The following is a 15489-nucleotide window of genomic DNA, read 5'->3' on the forward strand; positions in this document are numbered from 1 at the left end:
GGATCAGGGTGTAGGCAGGATGCGAAGGGAGGGTGTAAAGAAGTCGGAGGCAGACTCTTCTCAGCGGTGCCTAGCGGTAGGACGAGGGGCAAGGGGCACAAACTGAAACACAGGCCGTCCTGTCTGAACAGGAGGAAAAAGTTCTTTGCTGTGAGGGGTGACTGAGCCCTGGAAGAGGTTGCCCAGAGAGCTTGGGGAGTCTCCGTCCTCGGAGATGTTCCCAAGCCGTCTGGCTAGGGTCCTGGGCCGACTACTTGAGGTGATCCTGCTTGAGTAGGGGGGGCTGGACGAGACGATCTCCAGAGGTGCCTTCCAACCTCAAACGTCCGGTGATTCTGTGACAAGCAGGAGAAGCGGGCGACCGGGCATCTAGTCAAGTTCGACAAGGGGAACTGTCAAGGGCTGCACCTGGGGACAAATAGCCCCTGTGCCCTGGGGCAGGCTGGGGGCTACTGCCAGGAAAGCAGCTGGGCAGAGGAAGGCCTGGGGGTGCAGGTGGGCAGCAAGGAGTCAGCAATGGTTAGAGAAAGAAATCGTAACCACATTTTAATCGTTTTGATAATAACTTTCTGCCAAAGGGAGCAATCGCCCTCCAGCCTCTCGCTGTGGTCTCTGCTAACAGCTGGAGCGATCCGCTTTCGGTGAGAGTCGCTCACCTCGGTGAGAGTCGCGACTCGCGGCCAATTTGGCTCCCTCCGGCACTTGGGCTTCCTACGGCGCAGGCGCAGAGCTGGGAGCCCAGAAGGACCGGCACGCTCGCGGCCTGGCCGGGCAGCAGCCAGAGCAGCCAGCTGCGGGGCTCAACCTAAGCAGTCGCCGTCTCTTCAGGCGCAACGAGCTACTTCAGCCCTGCGAGCTCGGCCAAGCGCTCGCGACGCCCGCGCCCTTAGGGAAACAGTGGGAGCGCAGGTTTGCGAGGAGCACAGTGTCCCGCACCTGGAGCAGCAGCAGCATGAATTCTTCAGGGAAATGACGGCACAGCAGAGTAAGAGCTGGAGCTGGGGGCCGCCGGGGAGGGACCCCCAACAAAGACGTCCTTCGGCCGGCCGCAGCCACCCGCCGCCGCCGCCGCCCCCCGGCCCGGCCCGGCAGCGCCGCGAAGGAGGCGGCAGCGCCCCCCCCCGCCCCGCCCCGGGCCCGCCCCGGCCGCAGCCCCGCCCCCTCGCTGCACAGCCCCGCCCCTCGGCGCGTCACCCCGCTGCCCTGTGACGCCCCCCCCCGCGCCCTCGCCGCGGCTGTTGCGCATGCGCGGCGCGCCCGCCACCGCCTCCGGAGCCGGTGGTCCTCGGTGCTGTTGCGGCCGTGTGCCTCGCTGCCAGCGTCGCTGCGTCGCTGTCCTCGGCCGGCGCCTCTGCCCCCGGCCCGGGGGCTCCGAGCTCGCCGGGACTCAGCCCCGCAGCAGCTGGCCCGGGCCGCGGCCCCTGCTCGGGGCTGTCCGCCGCCCGCGTGCCCGCCGCAGCATGAAGAGGCTCTTGGGGCTCTTCGGCCAGGGCCAGGGGCAGCCGCCTTCGCCGTCGCCGTCGCGGTCGCGGTCGCGGTCGCGGTGGGCGTGCGGCGGCAGCGCGCCCCTGCGCTGCGTCGGCGCTGCCTACGAGCTCCGGGAGAAGGAGCTGGGCAAGCTGCACCGCGCGGCCGCCAGCGGCGACCTGGCGCGGGTGCGGCGGCGGCGGTGGCTGCCGAGAGTCGGCCTCGACGGGCGGGACAAGGCGAAGCGGTGAGGGGCGGCGGGGGGGCCGGGGCGGCGCGGGGGGTGGGGGGGGCGGCGGCGAGGGCCGGGCTGCTGCGTCGGTGCCGGCGGGGGCGGCGGCTGGTGGGTTGGAGCTGGCGTGCAGCTGGCAGGAGCGCCTTTGTGCCGGGAAGGCAGGGCCGTTTGCTTGGGCTGGCGAGGGAGTGCGGGAGGGCAGTCGGCCTTGCGCGCGCGGGGTGGGCTCGGGGCTCGGGGCTCGGGGCTCGGGGCTCGGAGGCCGGTTGCGTGTGTGGCCAGGCCGGAGCGGGACTTTGTTGCTGGGAGCGTGACAGGGTCGAGGGGGAAGGTTTCTGCTGTCGGGTTTGGTAGGTGTTGTGGAGGGCCCTTGGGAGCGAGCGCGTGCTGGTGCTTGCTGCAGCAGTAAGGCCGGGAAGAGGCCAGAGGGCGCGACTTCCCGGCAAGGCCAGCAGCGAGGGGATGTTCTGGTGTTATAAAAGGCACGTGCTGGGCCTGCGGCCTGCTGCTGTGGCGTGAGTGGTCCTGGCAGCAGGTGGAGGTTGCCTTGCCGTAGGCTGGAGGTGCGCAAGCCTTGCTCTTGCTTGCTGGGCTGCGTGCGTAGTGGTGTTGGAGGCAGGGAGGAGGTGCCGGGGCGGAGGGCAGCAGTTGCAGAGCGGAAGCCGGAGGCTGGCTGGGAGAAATGGGGGGCCTGGGCGCAGGGATGCACGCGCAGGGAAGGGAGCGCGGAGCTGAGGCAACGTTGTCTTCCTAAGTGGGGGCTGGGGCTGGGGCTGGGGCTGGGGCGGGGAGGGGCTTTTTCCTAGCCCCGGCGTCTCGGGCTTTGGGTGTGCAGCGGTCACCCGCGTGACATGGGCAGGCGCGGTCTCTTCAGCTGTCTGGCCTGCGCTAAGGTAACATGCTCAATTTTTAGGACACCTCTGCATCTGGCTTGCGCTAACGGACATGCGGAGGTTGTCTTGTACTTAGTAGAGAGGAAGTGCAAGCTAAATCCTCGTGACAACTTCAAGAGATCGCCACTGATGAAGGTACGTGGGTGCTGCGGTAGGCAGGGCTTCTAAATTGCGCCCCGAGCGATCGAGCTCTTGGGTGATTCTGGAGGTAGGTCTGGGTGGAGCTTGTGGTGCGCTGGGCGCTGGCTAGGCGTGCGTTGCCTAATGTTTGGGCGCGTTATTGTTGTCCGAGGTTGGCAAGCTGTGGGAATTCTGCCAGAGGGAAGCGTAATTGCTGGCAACGTTTCCTTGTTTCCCGTGTGGTTGGCAGGCAGTGCAGTGCCAGCACGAAGGCTGCGTCGCCATTCTGCTAGCGCATGGCGCCGACGCTAACCTTGCGGATGCTAACGGCAACACTGCCCTTCACCTGGCTGCCCTTGCTCCTAACACCTGCCTAGCAGGGCAGTTACTGGCGCACAACGCCCATCTTGATGCGCAGAATAAGGTAAGCGTGGAATTTGGGTCAGGCCGCTCCTGAGAAGAAAAAGTTGCTTTGCTTCTCTGTGTTTTTCTAACTGGAGAGGGGCGTTATGCTTTCAGATGGGATACACGCCCCTTTCTCTGGCCGTGTCCGCGCATCACGTAGAGATGGTGGAGTTCCTGCTTAGCAAAGGAGCCGACGTGCACGCTCGAGATCAGTCGGAAAGGTGAAGGGTTTGTCAAAACGGGGCGTGGGTCTCCTGAGCATTGGTGAAGTTTGCCTGGTCTGGCCGGGTAGCCGAGGGTGCTTAGCGGGGGAGACGTTTGGCCCAGGGACGTGCTGCGGCCCCTTGCAACCCGAGTTCTCGTGGGCTTCCGTGTGGTTGGCTTTGCTTTCCTCCTGGCTGTAGGAAAGGGGGAGGTGTAATTGTTTTGGGAGCAAATAGGGATGAAAGGAACGCCAGTGAAACGTCGGTGTCTCCTGATAGCTTTTGTCTCGTCTTGTGGCTGCTTTAGGACCCCTCTGATGCTTGCCGCCTCTGCCGGGGACGTGAGCATGATAGAAGTTCTTCTTGGCTATGGTGCTGACCTTTGCCAGAAAGACGTTCTTGGATGGACAGCGGAGGCTTATGCTAGGAGGTCTGGACACACTGGGTAAGTGCTTTAGGTCACGGTGAGAGTCGCTAAGCGGTCCGAATGTCCGTGTTGGTGTGCGGACGTGTTTGGTAAGAGGCGCAAGGTTTAATGATGCGTGGAGACCTTTGTTGAAGGTGGGCTCAGTGGAATCTTCCGGGACGTAGCGTTCCCTGTGTCAAGTGTGAGTTGGGGAGTTGAGGAAAGCTTCCCCCGCAAATCGTCTTGTTTGGTAAGTGGTGTTATGCAAGGATGTAGTTGATTATAGTGACAGTGTTCCCTTTCTTTCCGCACCTCCCTAGTGTTAGTGAACAGCTGGCAGACCGCGCAGCCGAGAAAAACGTGGGAGAAGCTTGTGCAGGCAGCGCAGAAAGCACGCCAGTGCTTAGCACTCGTTGCGAGGCAGGAGCTGCTGCGTTTGCGTTGGGCACACCTGCTGCGGACAGAGGAGGTAGGAGGCTTAACTGTGGAGGAGCTGAGGAGGAGAATGCCTACGGCCTTTTCTTGTGGTGGCTTGTATTGAAGCTTGGCAGGGTTCCGTCCCTCTTGCCTGTTGAGTACCCTTGCTAGGGACGGAGTAGAGACGCGCTGGTGATCCTCCTCCGTGAGGATAGTCCTTTGGTTTTGAGGCTGGCTTTTGGTTTTGGGGGTGATGGGTGGGAGGCTGGGTAGAGCAGGAAATACAGCGTAGTCTCTGGCATTTTGAAGCACAGGTTGGCGGGGGTGGGGGTAGAGGCAAAGAGAGCACGAGAGAGAGACCGATCTCTGCCTGTGTGGTATGAAGAGCTCGGCAGTTTGTTTCCTTCTTGTCCTGTTCAACCGCTACCAGCATTTGCTCGCTGCCTGCTCACATAGCATATTCATGCCATGGCAGGTTTGAGGTTTGGAACGTTCGAAGGAAAGACAAGGGCGGTGTGGAATTCTTGTCCTTTTTTATTTTGCGGGGGGTGGGGGGGGGCAGCGAGAATTGAGTAGGATGGGAGAAATTGGTGGTTTGGGGCATGCTTTCGTTCATGCTGTCTGGCATGACTGCTTCACTCTAGTCTAGCCTGTAGAATTGTCCGTGTAACGTGCTTGTCTGCATTGCTGAAAGTCGAAGGTCCGACATGCTAAGAATTAATCCTGTCAATTAATATTTGAACAGTGAGAGGTGGCTTTTCCCACGAATACTTCACGAGGTGAGCCTCGAACAGTAGCTTTTGCCAACGACCTTAACCTGCCGAAAAAGAGGGGAGATTTGAGCGAGACGGTCCTTCTTGCCTTTGCCTTTGCCTTTGCCTTTGAAGAGTGTTGGAGGCAGAGGAGAGCGATGACAGCTGTCCTGCTTCTGAGGAAGAAAAAAGCAGTTTAGCTGCCAAGGTAAAGTGCCTCCAGAAGGAGAACTGCCCGTGGAGCGACTCGTTTGCAGGGCAGAGCTGTCTAGATTTGGGCAAAAGCGCGTGTCCAGGCAGGGTGGTTTTCTCCTGCCCCGCGGTCTCCTGCCTGCCAGTCTTTCAGCTGCGGTGAGCTGTTTGCTCCAAGCCTTGTAGCTGTCCGTGGCAGAGCATGCAGCAGGCTTGCGGTTGCGGGTGGGAAGAGCAGTAGGTGACAAGAAAAGCGACCGCATGGTTTTCTTCACCTGAGTCAGAGTTCTCGTCCCAAAGCTGATCAGCCTCTAGATGGCCTGTTCTTTTGTCCTCCAAGCCTTGCTGTTTGTTTCCAGTAACTTTGGTGATAGAATTCAGGCTGATATGGGGAAAAGGGCACTTGCTGTTCAAGATCTGCTGCAATGCTTCATCTCCTGGCTCTCCTTTCTTTCGTCCTTGTCAGGTTGCCCAAGAGTGCTTGGGGGCGGGGGGAGTGGCTCAAGAGGGTCTTTTTTTCCTCCTGGGGGATGGCATTGTGGGCTTGCATGGGATCTCACAGCACCTGTTTCCCCTTCCTTTTGTTTCTTTTGTTTTGTTTTGGTTTGTTTTTCAGTTGAGGTGTGTGGCATTGGGGCTGTGCCATGATGAAGAAGCTGAAGAAGCCGAGTGTGGTGCAGGAACGCACCCCGTAGTGCTGGAGATGCAGGCATGTTTATTTGCAACCTGGTTGCCCTTGTCTCAGTGGCCTGTCAGAGAGTGTGGCAGCTGTTGTGTGAGAAGAGCTAGTGTGGCATAGTAAGATGTGATGGTGGTTGGAGGAGTGAAAGTGAGGAAAGAGGGGGAGGTGAGACTACGGTAGTTTGAGAAGCAGGCAGCTGGTGGTCTCGTGAGCCCAAGGGAGGGGGAAAGGGTGTGTGTGCTGCTGGATAAGGTAACGTAGGTGAAGGCAGAGCCTGACTGTGTGCGGGCAGTGCTTCTCGGGGGGCTTTATGGAATGGGAGCAGGACGTTAGTGACATTAGGTATTGCTGTGTACATAAAGACATCTGCAGGCCTTGTAAAAGAGGAGCGAGAAGGTTTTTCTCTGTGGCTCGAGAGAGGAGAAGTATTTGGCAAGGTGTGGATGGCCTGGGCAGAGGCTGCTGTCCTGGGAGTGGCAGCAAGTGGCCTTTGAGTTGTATTTCTAGAGTCCTACTGCAAGAGAGAAGGTTCTGGTTCTGTGCGTGCTTGGAAGGGCTGCTGCTGCTTTGCCAGGTTATGCAGTGAAAGGAGCGTGTTTGGGACGGTGCAGCCAAGTACTAAGGACAGCAGCAGAGTGGGTGTAGGCTTGGAGGGAGCGCAGTTGGGGGTTGGAGAGTGGAAGCGAGGGCCCAGGGGGAGGTTTGCCTCAGGTTGTTGGAGAAGCAGGCAGCTGGCGGTGTTTGTTGGTGCAAAGGAGGGGGGAAGGATGTGTGTGCGGCTGAGTATTGCCGTGTAGGGGAAGCTGGAGTGTGGGTAGTGCTTCTCAGGGGCTTTAGGGGAAGGGAGCAGGGCGTTTGTGAGCTTCGGCATTGCCGTCCCTTCACATACGTTCTCGTGGAGGCTGCTTGTTTCTGTTCTTTCTAAGTGTGCGGGCCGATCTCTTTTAGGACGACTCACCGGAAAGGAAGGGAGAGGAGGCTCCTGGTGGTGCCCAAGTGGCGGCTGCTGCAGGAGCCCCTGCTGGTGTGAGAGGTGAGTTTCTAGACATGGAGGGGCTTTGTTTCTCTGCTCTTTGGGCTGGGTGAATGAACTGAAATGGCGATCTGCCTGTGAGAGGGTAGAGCAGGCAGGTAGGCGCTGGGCAGGCAATGGCGGGGAGGGGGGGAGGGAACGTAGCTGGAGGGAGATGTTTTGTGGTAGTGCTAGGGAAGGAGGGTTGTTTCTTGGTGACTTCCTGCGGGTGGGAGGGTGTTTGGCTAGTGCTTTGCGGGTCGCTCCTGTAGCGTGCCGAGGGATTGTGAAGGGCCAACTCTGGAGCTGTAGTTTGGAGGGGAGATGCCGTCAGAGCTGCGTAGTCGGCGACTGTGGCATGGCAGAGCCTTGTTTGGATGCTCGCCGAGCATGTGTTGGGCGTTCTTGGTAGGGGCGTGAGCTGTGCTGCTGGGCTTGGGCCTGTGGTGCTGGCAAGAAGGCGGCAGGAAGTGGCGATGGCGTGGTGGTGCGGCTGGGGGTGCAGGCGCCCTTAAATGACGCTGCTTTGTTTTTCCTGGGGAGTGGAACGGTTTGGTGTGTCCTGGGCGCAGGGCTTGCGTGCTGGAGGAGAGCAGGAGAGGGAAAGAAGGAGCGGTGGTGTGTCATTTGTGGCTTCCTTTGCAGGTGTTGCGTCGTCCGCAGGAGCGGAGCAGGAGGACGAGAGCGACTCTCCCTGGGATTCCGAGGTGCTTGGTGTGAGGGGCGCAGTGGGTTGCCCGAGGGGGGAAGTGCGCGGGAGCTTGCCTTGGACGTGGGCCCTAGCAGGGATGAGGCTCAGTTGCCGCTTGTGGTGGCTGCGCCACAGGTTTGTTCCTGTGACCTGGAGCCGCTTGTGCTCTGTGCAAGCGGTTTGGTGAGGACTGTGCCTAAGTGGGGTGTGCTAATGTCCTGGGAGTGGCAGCAAGTGGCCTTGGAGTTGTATTTCTAGAGTCCTACTGCAAGAGAGAAGGTTCTGGTTCTGTGCGTGCTTGGAAGGGTTGCTGCTGCTTTGCCGGGTTATGCAGTGAAAGGAGCGTGTTTGGGACGGTGCAGCCAAGTACTAAGGACAGCAGCAGAGTGGGTGTAGGCTTGGAGGGAGCGCAGTTGGGGGTTGGAGAGTGGAAGCGAGGGCCCAGGGGGAGGTTTGCCTCAGGTTGTTGGAGAAGCAGGCAGCTGGCGGTGTTTGTTGGTGCAAAGGAGGGGGGAAGGATGTGTGTGCTGCTGAGTATTGCCGTGTAGGGGAAGCTGGAGTGTGGGTAGTGCTTCTCAGGGGCTTTAGGGGAAGGGAGCAGGGCGTTTGTGAGCTTCGGCATTGCCGTCCCTTCACATACGTTCTCGTGGAGGCTGCTTGTTTCTGTTCTTTCTAAGTGTGCGGGCCGATCTCTTTTAGGACGACTCACCGGAAAGGAAGGGAGAGGAGGCTCCTGGTGGTGCCCAAGTGGCGGCTGCTGCAGGAGCCCCTGCTGGTGTGAGAGGTGAGTTTCTAGACATGGAGGGGCTTTGTTTCTCTGCTCTTTGGGCTGGGTGAATGAACTGAAATGGCGATCTGCCTGTGAGAGGGTAGAGCAGGCAGGTAGGCGCTGGGCAGGCAATGGCGGGGAGGGGGGGAGGGAACGTAGCTGGAGGGAGATGTTTTGTGGTAGTGCTAGGGAAGGAGGGTTGTTTCTTGGTGACTTCCTGCGGGTGGGAGGGTGTTTGGCTAGTGCTTTGCGGGTCGCTCCTGTAGCGTGCCGAGGGATTGTGAAGGGCCAACTCTGGAGCTGTAGTTTGGAGGGGAGATGCCGTCAGAGCTGCGTAGTCGGCGACTGTGGCATGGCAGAGCCTTGTTTGGATGCTCGCCGAGCATGTGTTGGGCGTTCTTGGTAGGGGCGTGAGCTGTGCTGCTGGGCTTGGGCCTGTGGTGCTGGCAAGAAGGCGGCAGGAAGTGGCGATGGCGTGGTGGTGCGGCTGGGGGTGCAGGCGCCCTTAAATGACGCTGCTTTGTTTTTCCTGGGGAGTGGAACGGTTTGGTGTGTCCTGGGCGCAGGGCTTGCGTGCTGGAGGAGAGCAGGAGAGGGAAAGAAGGAGCGGTGGTGTGTCATTTGTGGCTTCCTTTGCAGGTGTTGCGTCGTCCGCAGGAGCGGAGCAGGAGGACGAGAGCGACTCTCCCTGGGATTCCGAGGTGCTTGGTGTGAGGGGCGCAGTGGGTTGCCCGAGGGGGGAAGTGCGCGGGAGCTTGCCTTGGACGTGGGCCCTAGCAGGGATGAGGCTCAGTTGCCGCTTGTGGTGGCTGCGCCACAGGTTTGTTCCTGTGACCTGGAGCCGCTTGTGCTCTGTGCAAGCGGTTTGGTGAGGACTGTGCCTAAGTGGGGTGTGCTAATGTCCTGGGAGTGGCAGCAAGTGGCCTTGGAGTTGTATTTCTAGAGTCCTACTGCAAGAGAGAAGGTTCTGGTTCTGTGCGTGCTTGGAAGGGTTGCTGCTGCTTTGCCGGGTTATGCAGTGAAAGGAGCGTGTTTGGGACGGTGCAGCCAAGTACTAAGGACAGCAGCAGAGTGGGTGTAGGCTTGGAGGGAGCGCAGTTGGGGGTTGGAGAGTGGAAGCGAGGGCCCAGGGGGAGGTTTGCCTCAGGTTGTTGGAGAAGCAGGCAGCTGGCGGTGTTTGTTGGTGCAAAGGAGGGGGGAAGGATGTGTGTGCTGCTGAGTATTGCCGTGTAGGGGAAGCTGGAGTGTGGGTAGTGCTTCTCAGGGGCTTTAGGGGAAGGGAGCAGGGCGTTTGTGAGCTTCGGCATTGCCGTCCCTTCACATACGTTCTCGTGGAGGCTGCTTGTTTCTGTTCTTTCTAAGTGTGCGGGCCGATCTCTTTCAGGACGACTCACTGGAAAGGAAGGGAGAGGAGGCTCCTGGTGGTGCCCAAGTGGCGGCTGCTGCAGGAGCCCCTGCTGGTGTGAGAGGTGAGTTTCTAGACATGGAGGGGCTTTGTTTCTCTGCTCTTTGGGCTGGGTGAATGAACTGAAATGGCGATCTGCCTGTGAGAGGGTAGAGCAGGCAGGTAGGCGCTGGGCAGGCAATGGCGGGGAGGGGGGGAGGGAACGTAGCTGGAGGGAGATGTTTTGTGGTAGTGCTAGGGAAGGAGGGTTGTTTCTTGGTGACTTCCTGCGGGTGGGAGGGTGTTTGGCTAGTGCTTTGCGGGTCGCTCCTGTAGCGTGCCGAGGGATTGTGAAGGGCCAACTCTGGAGCTGTAGTTTGGAGGGGAGATGCCGTCAGAGCTGCGTAGTCGGCGACTGTGGCATGGCAGAGCCTTGTTTGGATGCTCGCCGAGCATGTGTTGGGCGTTCTTGGTAGGGGCGTGAGCTGTGCTGCTGGGCTTGGGCCTGTGGTGCTGGCAAGAAGGCGGCAGGAAGTGGCGATGGCGTGGTGGTGCGGCTGGGGGTGCAGGCGCCCTTAAATGACGCTGCTTTGTTTTTCCTGGGGAGTGGAACGGTTTGGTGTGTCCTGGGCGCAGGGCTTGCGTGCTGGAGGAGAGCAGGAGAGGGAAAGAAGGAGCGGTGGTGTGTCATTTGTGGCTTCCTTTGCAGGTGTTGCGTCGTCCGCAGGAGCGGAGCAGGAGGACGAGAGCGACTCTCCCTGGGATTCCGAGGTGCTTGGTGTGAGGGGCGCAGTGGGTTGCCCGAGGGGGGAAGTGCGCGGGAGCTTGCCTTGGACGTGGGCCCTAGCAGGGATGAGGCTCAGTTGCCGCTTGTGGTGGCTGCGCCACAGGTTTGTTCCTGTGACCTGGAGCCGCTTGTGCTCTGTGCAAGCGGTTTGGTGAGGACTGTGCCTAAGTGGGGTGTGCTAATGTCCTGGGAGTGGCAGCAAGTGGCCTTGGAGTTGTATTTCTAGAGTCCTACTGCAAGAGAGAAGGTTCTGGTTCTGTGCGTGCTTGGAAGGGTTGCTGCTGCTTTGCCGGGTTATGCAGTGAAAGGAGCGTGTTTGGGACGGTGCAGCCAAGTACTAAGGACAGCAGCAGAGTGGGTGTAGGCTTGGAGGGAGCGCAGTTGGGGGTTGGAGAGTGGAAGCGAGGGCCCAGGGGGAGGTTTGCCTCAGGTTGTTGGAGAAGCAGGCAGCTGGCGGTGTTTGTTGGTGCAAAGGAGGGGGGAAGGATGTGTGTGCTGCTGAGTATTGCCGTGTAGGGGAAGCTGGAGTGTGGGTAGTGCTTCTCAGGGGCTTTAGGGGAAGGGAGCAGGGCGTTTGTGAGCTTCGGCATTGCCGTCCCTTCACATACGTTCTCGTGGAGGCTGCTTGTTTCTGTTCTTTCTAAGTGTGCGGGCCGATCTCTTTTAGGACGACTCACCGGAAAGGAAGGGAGAGGAGGCTCCTGGTGGTGCCCAAGTGGCGGCTGCTGCAGGAGCCCCTGCTGGTGTGAGAGGTGAGTTTCTAGACATGGAGGGGCTTTGTTTCTCTGCTCTTTGGGCTGGGTGAATGAACTGAAATGGCGATCTGCCTGTGAGAGGGTAGAGCAGGCAGGTAGGCGCTGGGCAGGCAATGGCGGGGAGGGGGGGAGGGAACGTAGCTGGAGGGAGATGTTTTGTGGTAGTGCTAGGGAAGGAGGGTTGTTTCTTGGTGACTTCCTGCGGGTGGGAGGGTGTTTGGCTAGTGCTTTGCGGGTCGCTCCTGTAGCGTGCCGAGGGATTGTGAAGGGCCAACTCTGGAGCTGTAGTTTGGAGGGGAGATGCCGTCAGAGCTGCGTAGTCGGCGACTGTGGCATGGCAGAGCCTTGTTTGGATGCTCGCCGAGCATGTGTTGGGCGTTCTTGGTAGGGGCGTGAGCTGTGCTGCTGGGCTTGGGCCTGTGGTGCTGGCAAGAAGGCGGCAGGAAGTGGCGATGGCGTGGTGGTGCGGCTGGGGGTGCAGGCGCCCTTAAATGACGCTGCTTTGTTTTTCCTGGGGAGTGGAACGGTTTGGTGTGTCCTGGGCGCAGGGCTTGCGTGCTGGAGGAGAGCAGGAGAGGGAAAGAAGGAGCGGTGGTGTGTCATTTGTGGCTTCCTTTGCAGGTGTTGCGTCGTCCGCAGGAGCGGAGCAGGAGGACGAGAGCGACTCTCCCTGGGATTCCGAGGTGCTTGGTGTGAGGGGCGCAGTGGGTTGCCCGAGGGGGGAAGTGCGCGGGAGCTTGCCTTGGACGTGGGCCCTAGCAGGGATGAGGCTCAGTTGCCGCTTGTGGTGGCTGCGCCACAGGTTTGTTCCTGTGACCTGGAGCCGCTTGTGCTCTGTGCAAGCGGTTTGGTGAGGACTGTGCCTAAGTGGGGTGTGCTAATGTCCTGGGAGTGGCAGCAAGTGGCCTTGGAGTTGTATTTCTAGAGTCCTACTGCAAGAGAGAAGGTTCTGGTTCTGTGCGTGCTTGGAAGGGTTGCTGCTGCTTTGCCGGGTTATGCAGTGAAAGGAGCGTGTTTGGGACGGTGCAGCCAAGTACTAAGGACAGCAGCAGAGTGGGTGTAGGCTTGGAGGGAGCGCAGTTGGGGGTTGGAGAGTGGAAGCGAGGGCCCAGGGGGAGGTTTGCCTCAGGTTGTTGGAGAAGCAGGCAGCTGGCGGTGTTTGTTGGTGCAAAGGAGGGGGGAAGGATGTGTGTGCTGCTGAGTATTGCCGTGTAGGGGAAGCTGGAGTGTGGGTAGTGCTTCTCAGGGGCTTTAGGGGAAGGGAGCAGGGCGTTTGTGAGCTTCGGCATTGCCGTCCCTTCACATACGTTCTCGTGGAGGCTGCTTGTTTCTGTTCTTTCTAAGTGTGCGGGCCGATCTCTTTCAGGACGACTCACTGGAAAGGAAGGGAGAGGAGGCTCCTGGTGGTGCCCAAGTGGCGGCTGCTGCAGGAGCCCCTGCTGGTGTGAGAGGTGAGTTTCTAGACATGGAGGGGCTTTGTTTCTCTGCTCTTTGGGCTGGGTGAATGAACTGAAATGGCGATCTGCCTGTGAGAGGGTAGAGCAGGCAGGTAGGCGCTGGGCAGGCAATGGCGGGGAGGGGGGGAGGGAACGTAGCTGGAGGGAGATGTTTTGTGGTAGTGCTAGGGAAGGAGGGTTGTTTCTTGGTGACTTCCTGCGGGTGGGAGGGTGTTTGGCTAGTGCTTTGCGGGTCGCTCCTGTAGCGTGCCGAGGGATTGTGAAGGGCCAACTCTGGAGCTGTAGTTTGGAGGGGAGATGCCGTCAGAGCTGCGTAGTCGGCGACTGTGGCATGGCAGAGCCTTGTTTGGATGCTCGCCGAGCATGTGTTGGGCGTTCTTGGTAGGGGCGTGAGCTGTGCTGCTGGGCTTGGGCCTGTGGTGCTGGCAAGAAGGCGGCAGGAAGTGGCGATGGCGTGGTGGTGCGGCTGGGGGTGCAGGCGCCCTTAAATGACGCTGCTTTGTTTTTCCTGGGGAGTGGAACGGTTTGGTGTGTCCTGGGCGCAGGGCTTGCGTGCTGGAGGAGAGCAGGAGAGGGAAAGAAGGAGCGGTGGTGTGTCATTTGTGGCTTCCTTTGCAGGTGTTGCGTCGTCCGCAGGAGCGGAGCAGGAGGACGAGAGCGACTCTCCCTGGGATTCCGAGGTGCTTGGTGTGAGGGGCGCAGTGGGTTGCCCGAGGGGGGAAGTGCGCGGGAGCTTGCCTTGGACGTGGGCCCTAGCAGGGATGAGGCTCAGTTGCCGCTTGTGGTGGCTGCGCCACAGGTTTGTTCCTGTGACCTGGAGCCGCTTGTGCTCTGTGCAAGCGGTTTGGTGAGGACTGTGCCTAAGTGGGGTGTGCTAATGTCCTGGGAGTGGCAGCAAGTGGCCTTGGAGTTGTATTTCTAGAGTCCTACTGCAAGAGAGAAGGTTCTGGTTCTGTGCGTGCTTGGAAGGGTTGCTGCTGCTTTGCCGGGTTATGCAGTGAAAGGAGCGTGTTTGGGACGGTGCAGCCAAGTACTAAGGACAGCAGCAGAGTGGGTGTAGGCTTGGAGGGAGCGCAGTTGGGGGTTGGAGAGTGGAAGCGAGGGCCCAGGGGGAGGTTTGCCTCAGGTTGTTGGAGAAGCAGGCAGCTGGCGGTGTTTGTTGGTGCAAAGGAGGGGGGAAGGATGTGTGTGCTGCTGAGTATTGCCGTGTAGGGGAAGCTGGAGTGTGGGTAGTGCTTCTCAGGGGCTTTAGGGGAAGGGAGCAGGGCGTTTGTGAGCTTCGGCATTGCCGTCCCTTCACATACGTTCTCGTGGAGGCTGCTTGTTTCTGTTCTTTCTAAGTGTGCGGGCCGATCTCTTTTAGGACGACTCACCGGAAAGGAAGGGAGAGGAGGCTCCTGGTGGTGCCCAAGTGGCGGCTGCTGCAGGAGCCCCTGCTGGTGTGAGAGGTGAGTTTCTAGACATGGAGGGGCTTTGTTTCTCTGCTCTTTGGGCTGGGTGAATGAACTGAAATGGCGATCTGCCTGTGAGAGGGTAGAGCAGGCAGGTAGGCGCTGGGCAGGCAATGGCGGGGAGGGGGGGAGGGAACGTAGCTGGAGGGAGATGTTTTGTGGTAGTGCTAGGGAAGGAGGGTTGTTTCTTGGTGACTTCCTGCGGGTGGGAGGGTGTTTGGCTAGTGCTTTGCGGGTCGCTCCTGTAGCGTGCCGAGGGATTGTGAAGGGCCAACTCTGGAGCTGTAGTTTGGAGGGGAGATGCCGTCAGAGCTGCGTAGTCGGCGACTGTGGCATGGCAGAGCCTTGTTTGGATGCTCGCCGAGCATGTGTTGGGCGTTCTTGGTAGGGGCGTGAGCTGTGCTGCTGGGCTTGGGCCTGTGGTGCTGGCAAGAAGGCGGCAGGAAGTGGCGATGGCGTGGTGGTGCGGCTGGGGGTGCAGGCGCCCTTAAATGACGCTGCTTTGTTTTTCCTGGGGAGTGGAACGGTTTGGTGTGTCCTGGGCGCAGGGCTTGCGTGCTGGAGGAGAGCAGGAGAGGGAAAGAAGGAGCGGTGGTGTGTCATTTGTGGCTTCCTTTGCAGGTGTTGCGTCGTCCGCAGGAGCGGAGCAGGAGGACGAGAGCGACTCTCCCTGGGATTCCGAGGTGCTTGGTGTGAGGGGCGCAGTGGGTTGCCCGAGGGGGGAAGTGCGCGGGAGCTTGCCTTGGACGTGGGCCCTAGCAGGGATGAGGCTCAGTTGCCGCTTGTGGTGGCTGCGCCACAGGTTTGTTCCTGTGACCTGGAGCCGCTTGTGCTCTGTGCAAGCGGTTTGGTGAGGACTGTGCCTAAGTGGGGTGTGCTAATGTCCTGGGAGTGGCAGCAAGTGGCCTTGGAGTTGTATTTCTAGAGTCCTACTGCAAGAGAGAAGGTTCTGGTTCTGTGCGTGCTTGGAAGGGTTGCTGCTGCTTTGCCAGGTTATGCAGTGAAAGGAGCGTGTTTGGGACGGTGCAGCCAAGTACTAAGGACAGCAGCAGAGTGGGTGTAGGCTTGGAGGGAGCGCAGTTGGGGGTTCTGAAAGGGCTGTTCTACTTCCAGAGCCTGCGTTCCTTGACGGCCTGCCAAAGTCCCGAAGCAGCAGTGAATCTGCAGGTAATGCTTGAGCGACAATCCGAGTTGTGCTTGGGTAGTCCTGCATTTGAAATGCAGTTTGTGGGTGAAGCGTTTCTGGAGATTGCTTGCACCACTCTCTGCTTGTTTGTGTTCTCGCTCACCTAGGTGTCTGCAAAGGAGGGAGGAGAGCGTGAAGGACGCGAGGCTGCTGCAACACAGACTGATTTTCAGTGTGACGGACAGGTGAGGAGCTGTGTTGAAGAGCTGTGGAGATGTTAGCCTA

General features: G+C 59.7%; 1 protein-coding gene across 1 annotated transcript; it reads left to right on the forward strand.

Moving 5' to 3' along the window:
* The first annotated feature begins 1274 nt into the window (after positions 1–1274).
* Positions 1275–14398, forward strand: LOC138065854 (ankyrin repeat domain-containing protein 7-like). Its single transcript, XM_068931279.1, has 6 exons — positions 1275–1714; positions 2616–2730; positions 2966–3139; positions 3235–3341; positions 3631–3762; positions 14389–14398. The coding sequence occupies exons 1-6, from the start codon at positions 1461–1463 to the stop codon at positions 14396–14398; spliced, it is 792 nt and encodes a 263-aa protein (XP_068787380.1). The 5' UTR covers positions 1275–1460.
* The last annotated feature ends 1091 nt before the right edge of the window (positions 14399–15489 follow it).

The sequence above is a fragment of the Struthio camelus genome, chromosome 1, assembly GCF_040807025.1.
Source record: "Struthio camelus isolate bStrCam1 chromosome 1, bStrCam1.hap1, whole genome shotgun sequence".
Lineage (NCBI taxonomy): Eukaryota > Metazoa > Chordata > Aves > Struthioniformes > Struthionidae > Struthio > Struthio camelus.